This window comes from Schistocerca cancellata, chromosome 9 (assembly GCF_023864275.1).
Source record: "Schistocerca cancellata isolate TAMUIC-IGC-003103 chromosome 9, iqSchCanc2.1, whole genome shotgun sequence".
Lineage (NCBI taxonomy): Eukaryota > Metazoa > Arthropoda > Insecta > Orthoptera > Acrididae > Schistocerca > Schistocerca cancellata.
In genome coordinates this window covers 91,047,327-91,068,938 of record NC_064634.1, presented here as the reverse complement: position 1 = coordinate 91,068,938, position 21,612 = coordinate 91,047,327, and the positions used below count along the sequence as shown (strand labels likewise).

Sequence of the window (21,612 nt, the reverse complement as noted above, 5' to 3'; positions counted from 1 at the left end):
CCTTAGCAGCCCTCTGTCTCCTCTGATGGCTAACCATTTTATGGAGGATTTTGAGGAGAGAGCACTTGAATCAGCGGTTTGTAAACCAACTGTTTTTTGGAGATACATCGATGATACTTTCATAGTGTAGCCCTTCGGAGAAGAAAAGCTAATGAGGTTTTTTCATCATCTTAACTCCATCCATGAAAATATTCGATTTACTATGGAACTAGAGTAAGATGGCTGCCTTCCATTCCCGGATGTTTTGGTTAAACGGAAGAGCGACGGCTCGGTGGGACATTCTGTCTATCGTAAGCCCACTCACACTGATTTGTACTTGCATTCTTCAAGTTGCCATCACCCATGCCACACCATGAGTGTACTTAAAACCCTTAGTACACAGGGCACATACGGTGTCGGATGCAGAGAATTTGCCTAAGGAACTTGCACATTTGAGGACGGTGTTCATAGACAATGGATACTCGACGCGGCAAAGTAACCGGGCCTTCTCAACTAGAGCCAGGAACCGGGAAGTGGATAAAGAGGAGAACGCGCCAGCCAAGTCTCTAGCTTTTCTTCCCTTCGATGGAAGTATCTCCTTCAAGATAAGGAGGCTTCTTAATAATTTTCATGTCAAAGTAGTTTTTCGTCCGTCTTCTAAGATTTCGGATTTTCTGGGTTCGGCGAAAGATGATTTGTTACTGCGGAAGGCGGGAATTTACAAAATATCGTCTCAGTGTGGTATGACCTATATAGGACAGGCAACACGTACAGTGGAAGAGCGTTGTACAGAACATCACCGTTGCACTTGCCTACTGCAACCCAGTAAGTCTGAACTTGCAGAACATTTTATTTCTAACGGACATTCAATGTAGTACGACGAAACTTCGATTTTGGCCACAGCAACAACATTTTGGGACTACATTGTCAAAGAATCCGTTGAAATACGCATTGCGGGAAAACTAATGAACCGTGACAGTGGTGACCAATTGAATAACGCACGGAATCCCGTCATCTTCGGAATTTGCTCGAGAAGAAGACGCCAGAAGACTTCGATAGCTGCAGCCAGCGACAGTACCGACGCCAGCTGAGTATTGCAGTTCCATCAGGGAGGGCGCTGTTGCTGGGCGGTGTGGCTGTTCTGTCTCTGCGACTGCAACGCATGCGCGGCAGTACTATCAGTGCACTATATAAGACGGAGCAGAAGAGCCCCCTTTTTCCTCTCCCCTCCTTCTCCCAGAGCGGAATTTCCTCCTTCCCCCCTCCCCCTGAGACCCTGCACCCCATCCTAGCCTCCTTCCCTCCCACATCCCTCCCTACCTGACCCTCTTCGGCGCGCCCCCTGCCATCTCCCCTCCCTGTCTTCCCCTCCCTCCCTTCTTCTGTTCATCCTCGTCTCCTTGCGCCTGGCAATTCCTCCGTTCTGATCATCGTGAGTGTGCCACGTCAGTGCTGTGTTTAGTGCTGCTTCTCCTGTGCGTCGAGAGGTGTGATTTTAATTCTGCGCTGGCCTTGTACCTAGTGTTAACTGTCGGTGTTTATTATGTGCTACGCCATCCGTCGATACTTTTATGCTCTGGTCATACTGTGCCCTGTGTTCTTTATTTGTCCCAGTGAGTGGTTTTTTGTGTGCTATTTTTTACGGTTTTTTATCTCCATTTTACAGTCGCCCCTTTTTTGTCTATTGTCTACCATGATGTACCCCCCCCCCCCCCCCGTTTTAATATCTATGTTCACCATGTTTTCTCCTTTGTTATTTTTAACTGTCTTCTGTTGTTTGTTCTATGTCTTTCGGCTGAAGAGCAGCCCAGCCCAGCCCGATGGGGAACTGAAATACAGTAAAGTTAAAAAAAAGTCTTCGTCAGTCCTCGTTCGGCTCACCTGAAGATTGCTGACAGTTGTCCAGCCAAAATATCGTGCAATGAAGTTTACGGCGACCGGCTGCAAGCCCGAAAACTTTTAGAATGGAGCTGGGAATCATTGCGGAGCCGAGCAAATACAATTTACAGATACACTGCCACCTATCAACAGTAGACTTAAGGCAGACCAAGCACAACCATATGTGCTTCTTCGATTTCCGATTGCAAATTGTCCCACATGGATAAGCTGCTTCACCATTCACCCTTACTCATTAAGATAGGGAATTTTAGAAAAAACTGCACAGGTAAGAACAGGGAATATACAGATGCTATCAGAGGGTGGGGATAAGCACGTGGTCATGACGGCAGATGAACTCTAGCACTGTCAGAGGGAAAGGATTGGACTGTACCCGATCTGGGTAAACCTGACTGGCATGAGCACATGCGAAATTCGGTTGTTCCTATACAAAACAAACAGCCATGTTTGTCTGCGTGACATCTTGGAGTCTGAACATCCAACAAGCAGCGCTACATCGAATCTACTCAGTGTACAGCCCTGTAGTGGTAGTAGTGAGTTGCTATAAGCAGTAGACTCACAGCGGTAAAAGGCTGGAACTGTATGGCAATGGGTTATTAATTAATGTACAATTTTGTGGCATAACGCGCCAACATTCTACCTGCCAGACAGTCTAACAGGAGTACCAGGTTAAACATAACGCAGATACAGTTGTACTGACCAGAAAAACCGCTAGGAGTTCCGCAGTTCTAAATTAGATCTATCTGAATAACAAGTTGAAGCCAGATTTAATCTTGTCCCTGAAGAAGCTCATAGCAGCCTATTAAGGACGCATTTCGGCGCAGCCGAATTCTACAGCGTGTTGTGCAGCAGTATCAGGGTGGACGGTCGTGACCCCGGGTGTCACATCAAGCACCATCCTAGCTCTGACTCTCTTCTGTAGAGCCTTCTCTCAGCCAAAGAGGTGGCTGTCCAAGTGTAATCCGGTAGTGCAGATGGTCCCAGTAGGCTGGATCACCAGTTGTGATTGAGGTGCAAAAAGAATGGAAATGGAGAGAGATACTTGTTATGTGCTAAGAAATATGTTTCCTAGTATTTGAAAGTAGTATCTGTTCCCGAAAGAACAGATACCATTGATGACCGTGAAACTTCTCTAGAATGAAATGATAATTAAATCGACGCCGTAGCTGCAAACAGGCGTTGATATACATAATTGGGGACATGTTAAAAATGTGTGCCCCAACTGGGACTTGAACCCGGGATCTCCTGCTTACATGGCAGACGCTCTATGCATCTGAGACACCGAGGGCACAGAGGATAGTGCGCCTGCAGGGACTTGTCCCTTGCACGCTCCCCGTGAGACCCACATTGCCAACAATGTGGATCTCATGGGGAGCGTGCAAGGGATAAGTCCCTGCAGGCGCACTATCCTCTGTGCCCTCGGTGTCTCAGATGCATAGAGCGTCTGCCATGTAAGCAGGAGATCCCGGGTTCAAGTCCAGATCGAGGCACACATTTTCAGCATGTCTCCAGTTATGTACACTCCTGGAAATGGAAAAAAGAACACATTGACACCGGTGTGTCAGACCCACCATACTTGCTCCGGACACTGCGAGAGGGCTGTACAAGCAATGATCACACGCACGGCACAGCGGACACACCAGGAACCGCGGTGTTGGCCGTCGAATGGCGCTAGCTGCGCAGCATTTGTGCACCGCCGCCGTCAGTGTCAGCCAGTTTGCCGTGGCATACGGAGCTCCATCGCAGTCTTTAACACCGGTAGCATGCCGCGACAGCGTGGACGTGAACCGTATGTGCAGTTGACGGACTTTGAGCGAGGGCGTATAGTGGGCATGCGGGAGGCCGGGTGGACGTACCGCCGAATTGCTCAACACGTGGGGCGTGAGGTCTCCACAGTACATCGATGTTGTCGCCAGTGGTCGGCGGAAGGTGCACGTGCCCGTCGACCTGGGACCGGACCGCAGCGACGCACGGATGCACGCCAAGACCGTAGGATCCTACACAGTGCCGTAGGGGACCGCACCGCCACTTCCCAGCAAATTAGGGACACTGTTGCTCCTGGGGTATCGGCGAGGACCATTCGCAACCGTCTCCATGAAGCTGGGCTACGGTCCCGCACACCGTTAGGCCGTCTTCCGCTCACGCCCCAACATCGTGCAGCCCGCCTCCAGTGGTGTCGCGACAGGCGTGAATGGAGGGACGAATGGAGACGTGTCGTCTTCAGCGATGAGAGTCGCTTCTGCCTTGGTGCCAATGATGGTCGTATGCGTGTTTGGCGCCGTGCAGGTGAGCGCCACTCAGGACTGCATACGACCGAGGCACACAGGGCCAACACCCGGCATCATGGTGTGGGGAGCGATCTCCTACACTGGCCGTACACCACTGGTGATCGTCGAGGGGACACTGAATAGTGCACGGTACATCCAAACCGTCATCGAACCCATCGTTCTACCATTTCTAGACCGGCAAGGGAACTTGCTGTTCCAACAGGACAATGCACGTCCGCATGTATCCCGTGCCACCCAACGTGCTCTAGAAGGTGTACGTCAACTACCCTGGCCAGCAAGATCTCCGGATCTGTCCCCCATTGAGCATGTTTGGGACTGGATGAAGCGTCGTCTCACGCGGTGTGCACGTCCAGCACGAACGCTGGTCCAACTGAGGCGCCAGGTGGAAATGGCATGGCAAGCCGTTCCACAGGACTACATCCAGCATCTCTACGATCGTCTCCATGGGAGAATAGCAGCCTGCATTGCTGCGAAAGGTGGATATACACTGTACTAGTGCCGACATTGTGCATGCTCTGTTGCCTGTGTGTATGTGCCTGTGGTTCTGTCAGTGTGATCATGTGATGTATCGGACCCCAGGAATGTGTCAATAAAGTTTCCCCTTCCTGGGACAATGAATTCACGGTGTTCTTATTTCAATTTCCAGGAGTGTATATGAACGCCTGTTTGCAGCTAGGGTGTCGATTATCATTTCCTAGTATTTATGATGTAGTGAAACTAGGGAGCAGTGCATGGGCCCATGAAATTAATAGTGAGGTGTTTAGTGACACATGGTGAGATTTCAAAGTATTATGTGTAGGTGACAAGAGCAGTTGTAAATTGTGTTGTAAGACTTTACGAGGAACCATCTGACTGTAATGTACTTGTTGTATGAGAAGACGTGGAGAATCGTGGAGCATATGTGAACCTGGAGGTAGAGGACTATCAGCTACAGAGTAAATTCGCTGTCTCTGGCCTTGTCTCACGCCGCCTACAGTCGAGTTGCTAGTTGATCCCTGACAGTTGCAGTGACCTGATCCAGCAGCTTCTCGCGCCTACCTCAGTCAGTCACGTAATTCGATTTTGTAAATGTCTCTGTGGGAACGTGTCCCTGTTCCACAGCTCTATAGCCTTCTATAGCCTGCTATTGTGTTCGCCTGTAGCCGTTTGCGCTTTGCCCTTGAAACCTGGCAACAGCGCTGCTAGCTGCCAGGGATATTGTTACTGTAACTCGAATGTAGAACTTAAGATCAATTGTAGATACTGTGCACTGTTATTCACGTATGATGAGTTTTCTTGCAGGCCGATCCTGGGAGTCGGGTTTCGCAAAGAGGGAAGTATTGTAGAACTCCAACCATTTTTTGGGCATTACTGCAGAAACTAGCACCTCAGCTGCAGCAGTTGAAGAGTCCTTAAGCAGCAATCCTGAAGCATCGCGCGGAAAAGTATCGGCATGCAGTCTGCAGCATCACGGCTGTTTATGCATTGCGAGTTGGGCGAGACCAATCACGGAAATCCTGCTAATGGACCGGTAAGACGAGGCTCTTGCAGCACGGGCCAAACAGTTTCTACATCACCGAGCCATGTGGCTAGAAGCAGTGTATCGGCACAGTAAGCGAGCTGGGAACTTGTATAAATAGTCACCAACTTTAGCAGAGGTATCAGCATTCCGACAGTGCCTACTATGACAAGAGAGTTACGTCAGGCGCTGTAGCGATAAGGTACGGCTTGCAGTTGTGAGTTTGTGCCCCTACCGACACACCATCTTCAAGCACCAAGTCTTCCTTCATGGACTTGGTATCACTGCATTGGTGGGCTGGCTACAGCTCACTCCAGTTGCAGCAAGATTTCTGCTCTGGAGAGCAGAAAATCGAGACCAGGTTGTACGGCTATTCACCTTCCTTTGCCGTACTGACACATACTGTCACCCACAGGAGCGAGATCCACCACCGGCGACTGTCTTCCCCTGCAAAGCATTCGAGAAGTCTTCCGCTCCTCTGGCGCCCATCATCAGCAGCTGAGCAGCGTGTAATTTATACATACCGTTAGGCGATTTCCTGGCGCCAGCAATCGTGGGAGCAGACTTCACACCCTGCTAGCCGATAAGTGAACGAGTACCACATACCGTCCTCAACATGTGCTGGGAAAGGGGATGGCCGTCTCACCGCGATGCTACGACAGTAGTCGCCAAATTTTCTATAAACAATTTCACTTATGATGTTGATTATGTGAGCTACCATCAATCTGTACACTCTCTGCGTCCCACCGCAGCCTGTAACCTCGGGCCACTTCAAGAGAGTTCATGGACGTAAAGCAGGAAAACATTTTTAAAACTTTCTGATTATGTCTGGAACATCTGGCCTCGTACTTTCGCTGGTATAAATTGTCGTGATCAAAGACGGCTAAAGATGAGCGCCATGCTGGTAAGACACAGTGTAGTTGCCGGTGGAGCCTAGGAAGCATCGAACTTCTACCAGAACTTTGCAGCAGTAATGACGAAAAGCACATGTACACTAAAAGTGTGGGGAAATATTCAGTTACCACTGTATAAAACACCGTGTGAGCTCTGTCTATCATCGTATTAGCCACACCAAGCGATTCTCAGAGTAACTATTATAGCGGTCTTTATTTTTTTGTTTTTGTCTGTTTCCGTAATAAATATGTTTCCTATGATTGCACTGTGAGTGCAGACGTCTGTTTTTCACATTAATGACTTGGATTGATAGGACGTGGTGTTGTGTTCCCTGTAATACAGTCTATCACTAAGCCGAATACTAGCGGAAAGAAATTGAGAAACGCTATAGACGTTAAATACACCTGAGTTACGCTGGGTTGTAGGAAATGTCCAATTTGGCACTGTGAAGCTTTCACAATTCACTAACAGCCGTTACACAATGACCTATGTTACACACATATTCTGTTTATCTAATTTTGTTTCCTTGTGTGTGTGGGTGGGTGAGTGGGTACCTGTTGGTGGGGAGGCTTGTATGCCTTAGCAATACAGATTGCCATACCGTAGGTGCAACCACAACGGAGGGGTAATTATAGAAAGGCCAGTCAATGGCGTGATTCTTGAAGAGGGGCAGTAGTAGTTGCAGGGGCAACAGTCTGGGTGATTGAGTGATCTGGCCTTGTAAAATTCGCCAAAAAGCCTTGCGGTGCTAGAAATGCGATCGGCTGAAAGCAAAGGAAACTAAAGCCGTAATTTTCGCCGTGGGCGTGCAGCTTCACTGTATGGTTAAATGATGACACCCTCTTGGTTAAAATATTCCGGAGGTAGAGTAGTCCCCCATTCGGATCTCTGGGCAGGGCCTGCTGAGGAGGACGTCGTTATTAGGAGAAAGAAAACTGGGATTATACGGATCGGAGAGTGGAATGTCAGATCCCTTAATCGGGCAGGTAGGTCAGAAAATTTGAAGAGCGAAATGCATAGGTTAAAGCTAGATACAGTGGGAATTACTGAAGTTAGGTGGCAGGAGGAACCAGTATTCGGGCGTGGCGAATACAGGGTTATAAATGTAAAATCAGTTAAGGATAATGCAGAAGTAGGTATAATGAATAAAAAAATAGGAACGCGAATAAGCTACTACGAACAGCATAGTGAACGCATTATTGTGGCCAAGATAGACTCGAAGCCCACACCTACCTCACAAGTACAAGATTTTATGCCAACTGGCTCCGCAGATGATGAAGAGATTGAAGAAATGTCTGATGCGATAAATGAAATTATTCAGATAGTTAATGGAGACGAAAATTTAATACTCGTTGGGGACTGAAATTCGATAGCAGGAAAAGGAAGAGAAGGAAAAGTAGTAGGTGAATGTGGCCTGGGGGTAAGGAATGAAAGAGGAAGCCGCCCGGTAGATTTTTACACAGAGCATAACTTAATTCTAGCTGACACTTGGTTTAAGATTCATGAAAGGCCATTGTACACGTGGAAGAGGCCTGGAGACACTGGAATGTTCCAGATTGGTTATATAACGGTAAGACAGAGATTTAGGAACCATGTTTTAAATTTTAAGACATTTCCAGGGACAGATGTGGAGTCCGACCACAACGTATTGGTTATGAACTGTAGATTAAAACTGAAAAGACTGCAAAAGGTAGGAATTTAAGAAGATGGGACCTGGATAAATTGAAAGAACCAGAGGTTGTAGAGAGTTTTAGAGAGAGTATTAGGGAACGCTTGATAACTACAGGAGAATGAAATACAGTAGAAAGAGAGCGGATAGTTTTTAGAGATGAAATAGTGAAGGCAGCAGAGTATCAAGTAGGTAAAAAGAAAAGCATATATTGAATTTAATTGATGAAAGGAGAAAATATAAAAATGCAGTAAATGAAGCCGGTGAAAAGGAGTACAAACGTTTCAAAATAACATCGACACGAAGTGCAAAATGACTAAGCAGGGATGGCTACAGGACAAATGTAAGGATATAGAGACACAAATAATTAGGGATAAGATGATATTGCCTACAGAAAGCTCAGATGAAAAACCAGTCCTAAGCAAAGAAGGGAAAGCAGAAAGGAGGAAGGAGTGTGTAGAGGATCTATACGAAGGCGACGTACTTGAGGCCAATATTATGGAAATGGAGAGGACATACATGAAGATGAAATGGGAGATATGACACTGCATGAATAATTTCACAGAGGACTGAAAGACATAAGTCGAAGCAAGGCCCCGGGAGTAGACAACAATCCATTAGACCTGCTGATAGCTTTCGGACAGCCAACCATGCCAAAACTCTATCATCTGGTGAGGCGAAATACTCTCGGACTTCAAGAAGAATATAGTAATTAAAATCCCAAAGAAGCAGTTGTTGACAGGTGTAAAAATCACCGAACTATTAGTTCAATAAGCCACGGCTACAACATACTAGTACGAATTCTTTATAGATGAATGGAAAATCTAGCAGAAGCCGACCTCGGGGAAGATCTGGATTCCGCAGAAATGTTGGAATAGGCGAATGAATATTGACCTTACGACTTACCTGAGAAGACAGATTAAGGAAAGACAAACTTACGTTAGCGCTTAGAGAAAGCTTTTGATAATGTTGACTGGAATATTCTCTTTCAAATTCTGAAGGCAGCAGGGGTAAAATACAGGAAGCGAAAGGCTATTTGCAATTTGTACAGAAACCAGATGGCAGTTATGAGAGTCGAAGGGCATGAAAGGCAGCAGTGGTTGAGAAGGAAGCGAGACAGGGTTGTAGCCTCTCCCTGATGGTATTCAGTGTCTATAAATAGCAATCAATAGAGGAAACAAAAAATATTTGGAATTGGAATTAAAATCCATGGGGAAGAAATAAAAACAGTGAGGTTTTCGGACGACATTGTATATCTGTCAGAGACACCAAAGAACATGGAAGAACAGTTGAAAGGAATGGACAATGTCTTGAAAGGAGGATGTAAGATGAACATCAACAAAAGCAAAACGAGGATAATCGAATGTACTCGATTTAAATCAGGTGATGCTGAGTGAATCAGATTAGAAAATGAGACGCTTCAAGTAGTAGATGAGTTTTGCTATTTGGGGAGCAAAATAACTGATGATGGCCGAAGTAGAGAGGACATATAAAATGTAGACTCGCTATGTTAAGGAAAGCATTTCTAAAAAAGAGAAATTTGTTAACATCGAGCAAAGATTTTTTAAGTGTCAGGAAGTCTTTTTTGAAAGTATTTGAATGGAGTGTAACCATGTGTGGAAGTGAAACATGGACGATGAATCGTTTAGAAAAGAATAGAAGCTTTCTAAATGTGGTGGTACAGTGGTATGCCGAAGATTAGATGGGCAGATCACGTAACTAATAAGGAGGTACTGAATAGAATTATCGAGTAGAGGAATTTGCGGCACAACTTGACTAGATGAAAGGATCGGTTGGTAAGACCCATTCTGAGGCATCAGGCGATAACGAATTTAGTATTGGAACCAAGCGTGGACGGTAAAAATCGTAGAGGGAGGCCAAGAGATGAATACACCTAGCAGATTCAGAAGGATGTATGTTGCAGTAGTTACTCGGAGATCAAGAAGCTTGCACAGGACAGAGTAGTATAGAGAACTGCATCAAACCAGTCTCTGGACTGAAGACCACGACAAGAACATGTCGGTAAAGCCTTGAGAAACACATTGTTAATATTGAAACTTATGAGTTTTGTGTGTGTGTGTGTGTATGTGTGTGTGTGTGTGTGTGTGTGTTTCTAAAACCTCTCGTCAGTTATGTGAAAGCAAGTGCTTATAAATTCTGAGTCATATCTAGAATTGCCTTCTCTCCCTTACTTTTATACATGAACATGTCTATGCAAATTACATTTTAAGTATGTGATTTTGACTAATCTGAAACGCATCTGATTGTCTGTAAATGAAACTGAGTATAAAGAATGGTTATCAGTGACACTCAGAACGGCTTTGTCTGAAACAATCACAAACAGTGGCTAACTGTCGCGTAACGAATATGTGCACTGTTTAAAAAACGCGTCTGTTAAATCTACACGAAATTTTGATAATGAAAAATGATCTTAATTCTCTGTCAAAGGTTCATTTAGGCGCTACATTTGTTTCTTGTCCTGGTAACGAATAAGTCTGTTCTGTCTGCGTGCCGGAAAACGATGAGCTGAAATGAATCACGGCGCTGCAGTGTACCTTTTTATCTTATTTACCAGACCGCAATAGCAAAATAACATTTTTTTGTTCTCATTCAAAAATACTAACTATTGTTCACGCAATAGTGCAAGGCATTACGGTGCATTTTTTACCTAACAATTTTTTCCTAATCTGTGGGGATAAATTTCGATGAAATGTTTTGTAAGTGAGTAAGAGGTCTTGCAATTAGATTGAAACCTTTCTGTAACATAACAAATGACTTGTACTAACATGTATTATAACCTTATCTCAGTGTTGTCATATACCATCGATAATACGGTCACACAAAACTTACATAGCGTAAGATTTACTGTCTTGCGTTCGTAATGAAATATCTTTTTATTAATCTTTGCGGGGGAAACTAATTAGAATACTCAACACGTAACTAATAATTCTCTCTGGACACCAATACATATATATTGTTAAACACAGTGTTATCTTTACACTGCAATAATTACTAAACTAGCGCCTGCAGCAAAATAAACTCAATGCAAATTACCTTTTCTTTCAAATGACACGTCATTATATACAATAGTAGCAAATTATCTTCTATCCTCAATTCTCAGTTAGATCATCCCAAATAACAACTCTCTCTCTCTCTCTCTCTCTCTCTCTCTCTCTCTTTCTGGCCGACAAGCGACAAGTACTCCCGACTCTTTCGCTCACCCAAGCTCTACTGAATAACAACACAATCTGTGGTGGCCAAAGAATACGTCACTCACTTGTTCAGGCATGCAAGGATGCACGTAGTAGCAAACATTCCGTATAAAACGTTATTTCTCTGGATGTTTACACTCAAACATCCACCAAGTGGGAAACATTCCAAAGAAACGGTAAAATATGCCAAAAAACTGACATATCTCATGATATGTACCTTATTCACAACCATTTCTCCTAATATGCACATCTTTCAATATTATTTATTTTACGTTACGTCACGCAAACGTAAGTCTGATTTAGCGCATAGTTCTAAGAGAGCTCGATGCGTGAGAGGTTTTCGAAAACTCGGAGTAATCTCAGATCCGCCGGAACTTTGATGTAGGTGGGGAGACGTTGTAACAGTCCAAGCACGTCACGTTTAGACGCTCAGGGTCACGCGTCTCTTCTAGCTTCTGAGTCGCCTGAAGACTCAGGACAATGGCATCATTTACATGTTGGACGACAGAGAGGCGCCGTGGCTTTACATGTAGTGGCACTACATACATTTATACACAGACATATACGCATCTACACCAGTATATAACCATTTAGTCACCATCCCACATCGTAAAGAAACTACTGATAAGCGAGCGTAGCCACGGGTATCAGCTAGTATTTTTACATGTTTCCTTCTTTTGTCGATCAATTGGAGAATTTCTTCTGTTAACCACGTCTTCACAGCCTCCTTTCTTCTAACTGTCCAGCTCTGTGCGGCCTCTGTGAAGGCTATTTTTGAGGACTTCCATTCCTCTATACACATTATTGTAATTGATAGATTCCAAAAATTGGAAACGTTCAACATCACTGCTGAAAGCTTCATTAGTTTTCTTCCTTGTATGTTAAATCTTCTGATGATGCTCTTAAACTAAAGCTAACTCTTAATGACTATTAAATTATGTTCTTATATGGGAAAGACCTGTGATCAGGTATCTGTCTCATCATAATGTAAAACTGATATCTACTTTTACATCTAGGCCCTTTTCAGTTATATCTTCTGTCTCATTTGTACTGGTAAACCTGTATTCTTCCATAACTCTGCCATTTAGTCCTTCTTCTTACCGTAAAATTTCAGTTCCTCAGGATTATTAGATTTTCACCTCATGTTACGTATTGAATTACTAATATTATTTCGTTACATAGTCTTTCCGTCTCGTTGTCTTCTATTTGTGACGTTGCTACGAATGTTTTCTGTGAAGTGATGAAGTTCGTTTTGTTTCTATTCTGACGATAATCATATCGATGGAATACTCACAGTACCGAATTAATGTTCCTGTTTCCCTATTTATTAAAAATCTTACACACAATATAGGTTACTGTTTTCTACTGCTGTTAAACACCTGAAGTCTTCCCATTATCCCACTTCACTTTACTTACCCCTATCACACCTAAATCCAGCCTTTGCACTTCCCATTTTCAGTTTTTCTAGATTTCTTACCGTATTCAGGCTTCTCAGATTCCACGATGCGGCTCGTGGATACCGTTTCATTGTTACGAAAATATTTTCTTATGATCGCCCCTCCTTCGGCAGTCGTCTACTGCACATCCGAGCAAGGATCTAACCTGGAATCTTAATAGGTGTCTTTAATTCAGTGGTTTCCATTGCTCTGTGTATTTTCTTGCTGCTGCCATTTCTTCTGTCTTTAGAGGCAGATTCCCAACTGAAATGCAAGACAATACCCTGAATCGCTATTCACTCCTACAACCTCTTTTACAAAGTTGTTGGCAGAATAAGGGTATAACGGGAAGTCATAGGCAACAACACTGATGATTTATGTGAGTCTAAGAATATCGGCAAGGAATTCGGTCATAGACAATCTAAAACTCTGCCCATAATCCACAGTGCAGCTTTTTCTTTGACTCATCAGTCTTTTGACTGATTTGATGCGGCCCGCGACGGATTCGTCTCCTTCGCCAAGATCTTCATCTCAGAGTAGCACTTGGAGCCTGCGTCCTTAATTATCTGCTGGATGTATTCCAATGTTTGCCTTCCTCTACACTTTTCACATCCTACAGCCCCCTCTAGAAACATAGAAGTCATTCCCTTATATTCTAACGGATGTTCTATCATCCAGCCCTTCTTCTTGTCAGTTTTTTACGTATATTTCCTTCCTGATACTTTACCTTATCACCCTACATAACTTTGAACATTCGTTTGTAGCAACACATCTCAAATGCTTAGATTCTCTTCAGTTCCGGTTCTCCAACAGTCCCTATGCGCGAGATATTTCTTCCTCAAATTAGTGCAAATGTTTCATTCTAGTAGACTTTACCTGGGCGGGATCGCCCTTTCTTCCAGTGCTACTTTGCCTTTTATGTCCTCCTTGCTACGTCCATCATGTGTGGATTTTCAGTCTCGGCAGCAGAATTCCTTAACTTCATCTACTTCTTCATCAGCAGTAATGAAGTTAAGTTTCTCGCTGTTTTCAAATCTACTACTTTTCATTACTTTCGTTATTCATCGATTTACTTTCAGTCTAAATTCTGTTCTCATTAGATTTTTCATTTCATTCAACAGACCCTGTAATCCTTCTCCGCTATCACTGAGGATAGCAATGTCATACGCGAACCGCATCGCTGATATCCTTTCATCTTCAATTTCAATTCCACTCTTGAACCTTTCTTTTATTTCCGTCATTGCTTTTTCCATGTATGGATTGAACTGTAAGGGTGAAAGACTAAATCATTGTCTTACACCATTTTCAATTCGAGAACTTCGTTCTTGATCTTCCACCCTCTTGGCTCTTGTATATTGTGTATACTACCCGTCTCTCCTTATAGCTTACCCCTATTTTCCTAATAACTTCGAACATCTCGTACCATTTGACACTGTCGAACGCTTTTCCAAGTCGACAACCCTTATAAATGTGTCTTGATTTTTCCTTTAGTCTTGCTTCCGTTCTCAACCGCAACGTCAGAACTGCCTCTGTGATGTCTTTACGTTTCCCAAAGGCGAAATGATCGCCATCTAACACACTCTCAAATTTCTTTTCCATTCTTCTGTATATTATTCGTGTAAGTAACTTTGATGAATGAGCTGTAAGTCGATTGTGAGATAATCCTCGCACTTGTCAGCTCTTGTACACTTTGGAATTGTGAGGACGATGTTTTCCCGAAAGTCAAATGGTACATCGCCAGACTCATACAGTCTACACATCAACCTGTTGCCACATCCTCCAATGATTTTAGTAGTTCTGATGCATGTTATCTATCCCTGCTGCCTTATTTGGTCTTAACTCTTTCGAAGCTCTTTTAAATTCTGATCCTAATACCTGATCCCCTATCTCTTCCCCATCGATCCCCGCCGACTTCTGTGTCTTTTTCAATCACACCAAACATGTCTTCTCCCTGACAGGTGCTTTCAATGCACTCTTTTCACCTATCCGCTCTTTCCTCGGTATTTAACAGTTGAATTTCCGTTGCACTCTTAATATTACTACACTTGCTATTATTTTCACGGAAGGTTGTTGTCTTTTCTATACGCTGAGTAAGACCTCCCAACAACAGTTCTTTTTCGATATTCTCCCCATTTTTTTGTGCTGCCGTTTCGTCGTAGCTCCCCCTTTCTACCTATGTATTTCATTCCTATGCGACTTCTTTTTCTATATTCGTGAATATTCATGAACAATTTTGTACTTCGCTCTTTCATCGAGCAACTAAAGTCTTTGTTCCGCTACCCATGGTTTCTTCGCAGTTACATTCTACGTACCTATGTTTTTCTTTCCGTTTTGTGCGAGTGCCCGTATTAGACATGTCCGTTTCCTTTCAACTGAACTGCGTACTGAGCTATTCCTTATGGTAGTACCTATAGCCTTAGAGAACTTCAAGCGTGTCTCTTCATTCCTTACAAGGGAACCTCCCCATCGCACCCCCCACAGATTTAGTTATAAGTTGGCACAGTGGATAGGCCTTGAAAAACTGAACACTGATCAATCGAGAAAACAGGAAGAAGTTGTGTGGAACTATGAAAAAAATAAGCAAAATATACAAACTTAGTCCATGCGCAAGATAGGCAACATCAAGGATAATGTAAGCAAAGGGGCGCCGTGGTCCCGTGGTTAGTGGGAGCAGCTGCGGAACGAGAGATCCTTGGTTCAATCACTCAAGTGAAGAGTTTACTTTTTTTATTTTCGCAGAGTTATGATCTGTCCGTTCGTTAATTGACGTCTCTGTTCTCTGTAATAAGTTTAGTGTCTGTGTTTTGCGACCGCACCGCAAAACCGTGCGATTAATAGACGAAAGGACGTGCCTCTCCAATGGGAACCGAAAACATTTGATCGCAAGGTCATAGGTCAACCGATTCCTCCACAGGAAAACAGGTGTGATATATTCTATACGACACAGGTGACGGCATGTGCGTCACATGACAGGAATATGTTGTCGACCCACCTAACTTGTACACTTGGCGTATGGGTAAAAAGATTCTTCTACCTTGCCCGATTTAGGTTTTCTTGTGGATGTGATAATCACTCCCAAAAAAAGTGATGAAAACATAAGAGTTTGTCACATAAACTGCAACAAATGAATGCAACAGTTTCACAGTCGCACAGTTTTCCCTGTGCTCTGTCAATGGTATGTTTTTAACGTTTCCAAATTTTTCCGTTTAGGTGTAGCGTCCCCATACTACGGCGCAGTTACCTCGCATCGGACGGACGGACAGACAGATAATAATTGTCAGAAAATAAAAAATTAAACTTTTCACTAGAGGGATGACTTGAACCAAAGAGCTATCGATCCGCAGCTGCTCACGCTAACCACGGGACCACGGCGGCCCTTTCCTCACATTACCCTTGATGTTGCCTATCTTGCGCATGGACTACTCAGTTTGTACATTTTGCTTATTTTTTCATAGTTCCACACAACTTCTTTCTGTTTTCTCGATTGATCTGTGTTCAGTTTTTCAAGGCCTATCCACTGTGCCAACTTATAACTAAATCTGAGGGAGGTGCGATGGGGAGGTTCCCTTGTTAGTACTTTAGTATACCACTTCTTTGCGCAGTGATTCTTTATGATTAGTCTCTTAAACTTCACCTTACTCTTGATCGCTACTAAATTGAAACCAGAGTCTATATCTGCTCCTGGTTACGCCTTACAATCGAGTATCTGATTTCGGAATCTCTGCCTGACTATAATGTAATCTAATTTAAATATTCCCGTATATCCCAACATTTTTCATGTATTCCTCCCCTTCCTGTGATTATTCAACAGAGTATTCATTATTATTAACTGATATTTATTACAAAACTTAGTATTTCTTCTCTCTCATATTCTCCTGTAACCCTTTCTTCTATTCCTTCTCCGAAAAATGCATTCCAGTATCCGATGACTATTAGATTCAAATCTCCCTTTACCTATTGAATTACCCGCTCAGTGTCCTCATATACTTTCTCTACCTTTTCATTTTTATCTTGTGACGTCGGCATGTACATCTGAACTATTGTTGTTGGTGTAGGTTTCCAGTCGATTCTGAAGAGAACGAGGCCCTGACTGAATTGTTCACTGCAACACGCTCTCTGCCGTACCTTCCTGTTCACAACGAATTCTAATCCTGTTATAATATTTACTGCTTCTGTTGGTATTACCTGCACGTATCTGACCAGAAATGCTCGTCTCTTTTCCATTTAACTTCACTGATTTCCACTATATCTAGGCTGAGCCTTAGCGTTTCCATTTCCAGATTTTCTAGCTAATCTACCACTTTCAGATTCTGACATTCCATGCGCATACTCGTAAAAAGTTGTCGATTCGTTGGTTATTCAGTCTTTTTCTCAGACTCACCTCCGCCTTAGCAGTCAATTCCCTAAAATCCGAATTGGGAACTGTTCCGGAATCTTTTGCCAATGCAGATTTAATACTGCCGAATTTAAGTAACTCACATAGTGGCAATTTACAGAGGTTTTTTAAGTAATCTATACGATTACTGAAAACGCCGAGAAATTTAAAATGTAACTAAAAGATATCGGTACGTCCCTTTTCCAGCAAAATTATCTACGGTTGCTCCATTCTTCCGAGAAATCGTTTATGGAAGAGTCTTGTGAAATTTAAATGCTGCCGTCTGATCTGGTTCCACACACGTCAGCCATCACAATATGTGGTCCCTGAATTACTAACTGACTCTGTATTCGGAATTGTTGGCGGTAACTCACTGGTTAAGATAAGAACTACGAGTGCAAAGCTTCTGGGCTCAATCTTTAAATCAGTTGTAGGATTTTGTCTGACACGTTTAACTTTTTTCATCTCTGGCAATGATCTTTATGAGACCAACTGTCGGACGCTGTATAAATGCTTGCAGCCAGTTCGAAGGTCATAGGGAGGCGAAGACAAACAATTATTCATGACTGCTGATACGTATTTCTTTAACATTGTTCAAGGATCAAGTATAAGATTACTGGAACAAAGTATGTAACTCTCACCGGGAAATAAGTAAAACTCCACTAACGTTAATACACGTGTCAAACGCTGGAAGTGGAGTGCTATCCACATATTCGCAACAGGATATTTTTCTGACACTGATTCCAATTCACCAGGATTCGACTCATAAAAATTAAGCGATGTACAAGAAAGGTCACACACAGTTCGTAGTAATAGACGGAAAGTCATCGAGTAAAACAGAAGTAATATCTGGCGTTCCCCAAAGAAGTGTTATAGGCCCTCTGTTGTTCCTGATCTGTATTAACGATATAGGATAGAATCTGAGCAGCTTTCTTAGATTGTTTGCAGATGATGCTGTCATTTACCGTCTTCTAAAGTCATCAGCCCACCAAAAAGAATTGCAAATTGATTTAGATAAGATAACTGTATGGTGCTAAAAGTGGCAATTTACTCTGAATAAAGGAAAGTGTTAAGTGATTCACATGAATACTAAAAGAAATCCGCTAAATTTCGATTACGCGGTAAGTCACTCAAATCTTAAGGCTGTAAATTCAACTAAATACTTAGGGATTACTATTTCAAATAACCTAAATTGGGACAATCACATAGATAATGCTGTGGGTAGAGACAACTAAAGACTGCGATTCGTTGGCAGAACACTTAGAAGGTGCAACAGGTGTCCTAAAGAGACTGCTTACACCACGCTTGTCCGGCCTATTCTGGAGTATTGCTGTGCGGTGTGGGATCCTCATGAGGTGTTACTGAGGGATGACATCGAAAAAGTACAAAGAAGGGCAGTTCCTTTTATATTATAGCGAAATAGGGTAGATAGTGCCACAGACATGATACGTGAACTGGAGTGGCAATAATTAAAACAAATGTGTTTTCCATTGCGATGGGATCTTCTCATGAAATTTCAAAGCAGTTTTCTCCTCCGATTGCGAAAACATTCTGTTGGGACCCGCCTACATAAGGGAAACGATCATCAGGATAAAGTAAGAGAAATCAGGGATCGCACAGAAAAATTTAAGTGCTCGTTTCTCCCGCGCGCCGTTCAACAGTGGAACGGTAGAAAGACAGCTTGATGGTGGTTCATTGAACCCTCTGCCAGGCACTTTATTGTGAATAGCAGAGTAATCACGTAGATATAAATGTAGAAGCCTCACTGTACTCTTCATGCAACTACCGGGCTTTGTGACCGAGCGGTTCTAGGCGCTTCAGTTTGGAACCGCGCTGCTGCTACGGTCGCGGGTTCTAATCCTGCCCTGGGCATGGATGTGTGTGATGTCCTTTAGGTTAGTTAGGTTTAAGTAGTTCTACATCTAGGGGACTGATGACCTCAGATGTTAAGTCCAATAGTATTTAAGAAAAAAAAAACTTCATGCAACTTTTTCAGCTGAAATTTTGAACTATGTGTTACAGGTTATGCGAAACTGATTCCTTTTTTTTAGTGGCAGATGGCGTGCATACGACGCAGCAGTAACTAGGACTGTTCCTTGTGTTCCAGAAGTGTCGTGCACCCCCGGGACTACATACAAGGAGGGGTGTAACACTTGCCGCTGTCTCGCAGACGGGAAGTCCGGAGCCTGCACCAAGAGAGCCTGTCCCATAGATAGCAACTGAAGGCTGAGCATTGTGTAGTCGCTCTGCACGTAGCTGCAAAGTCTTGCAAAATTATTTTAGTCCCTGCATCTCTAGACCGATTCAGTTAAATCAGTTATGTGACTCTTCTTTAATTACTTTCTTCTACTTCTAATCAAACATAGATTTTTTTTCATTTAGTTCATTAGTGCCGCTTTTGCTTGAACCTTGTCCATGGTTCGGCACGCCTTTGGATTTGTGATTATAGGCTTATTAATATAACTTAATGAAATTATTTTATGTTAAATACGTGCATTAATTGTAAAATAATGTGACCCAAGGGTTCTCTATCGGTAATCAATCAGTAACATATAAAAGGACCATTGCGCCAGCTACTGCAATGTAATTACAAAATTTTTCCAGCGCTTACATATTCTATGGAAACATCTTGTTCCCGAAAACATATCAATTACTTGCTGTTAGAAGAAATTCATCTGTTTTAAATATTAAAAAAAATACTTCAAAGTGATTTTATTGCGCGAATCTGTTCTCTTTTCTTAAGGTAACGTTTAATACGGCATATGAAAAATCTAATAAAAGGTGTGTGAACTGTGGTTTCAGATCGACGGTACCAGAAAAATCAGCCTGTGGCCGAAACAAAACGGACGAATTGTATTTTCAAATGTTTTATAGCAAAACGTAAGCGAGAAGCAAACGTTGAATACGGCATATGAAAAATCTAAAAAAACGTGTATGAACTGTGATTTCAGATCAACGGTACCAGAGAAATCAGCCTGTGGCCGAAACAAAACGGACGAATTGTATTTTCAAATGTTTTACAGCAAAATGTAAGCGAGAAGCAAAGTTTCTCTCAGCAAACTGTACTATCTTCTTTTGTCTCCATCGAACTGGGCATATGTTCAAAATGGTTCAAATGGCTCTGAGCACTATGGGACTCAACATCTTAGGTCATAAGTCCCCTAGAACTTAGAACTACTTAAACCTAACTAACCTCAGGACATCACACACACCCATGCCCGAGGCAGGATTCGAACCTGCGACCGTAGCAGTCCCGCGGTTCCGGACTGCAGCGCCAGAACCACTAGACCACCGCGGCCGGCTGGGCATATGTATATTATGTAAGTCTCTGTGTAGTAGAACTGGTTCTTATCTGTAATTACATATGTAAAAAACAGGTTATATTTATGTATCATTTAAAAGAAAGTATGCCCCCTCAGTAATTAAGTGGTATATGAAACTTCCTGGCAGATTAAAACTGTGTGCCCGACCGAGACTCGAACTCGGGACCTTTGCCTTTCGCGGGCAAGTGCTCTACCAACTGAGCTACCGAAGCACGACTCACGCCCGGTACTCACAGCTTTACTTCTGCCAGTACCTCGTCTCCTACCTTCCAAACTTTACAGAAGCTCTCCTGCGAAACTTGCAGAACTAGCACTCCTGAAAGAAAGGATATTGCGGAGACATGGCTTAGCCACAGCCTGGGGGATGTTTCCAGAATGAGATTTTCACTCTGCAGCGGAGTGTGCGCTGATATGAAACTTCCTGGCAGATTAAAACTGTGTGCCCGACCGAGACTCGAACTCGGGACCTTTGCCTTTCGCGGGCAAGTGCTCTACCAACTGAGCTACCGAAGCACGACTCACGCCCGGTACTCACAGCTTTACTTCTGCCAGTACCTCGTCTCCTACCTTCCAAACTTTACAGAAGCTCTCCTGCGAAACTTGCAGAACTAGCACTCCTGAAAGAAAGGATATTGCGGAGACATGGCTTAGCCACAGCCTGGGGGATGTTTCCAGAATGAGATTTTCACTCTGCAGCGGAGTGTGCGCTGATATGAAACTTCCTGGCAGATTAAAACTGTGTGCCCGACCGAGACTCGAACTCGGGACCTTTGCCTTTCGCGGGCAAGTGCTCTACCAACTGAGCTACCGAAGCACGACTCACGCCCGGTACTCACAGCTTTACTTCTGCCAGTACCTCGTCTCCTACCTTCCAAACTTTACAGAAGCTCTCCTGCGAAACTTGCAGAACTAGCACTCCTGAAAGAAAGGATATTGCGGAGACATGGCTTAGCCACAGCCTGGGGGATGTTTCCAGAATGAGATTTTCACTCTGCAGCGGAGTGTGCGCTGATATGAAACTTCCTGGCAGATTAAAACTGTG

At 43.4% G+C, this 21,612-nt stretch overlaps 1 protein-coding gene across 1 annotated transcript in view; it reads left to right on the top strand.

Moving 5' to 3' along the window:
- Positions 1 to 20,348, top strand: part of LOC126100960 (protease inhibitors-like) — a 51,043-nt gene extending 30,695 nt beyond the window's left edge. The window contains exon 4 of the mRNA XM_049911622.1: positions 19,355 to 20,348. Coding sequence (XP_049767579.1) covers positions 19,355 to 19,470 — 116 coding nt within the window. The 3' untranslated portion in view covers positions 19,471 to 20,348. The remainder of the gene's footprint in view (positions 1 to 19,354) is intronic.
- The last annotated feature ends 1,264 nt before the right edge of the window (positions 20,349 to 21,612 follow it).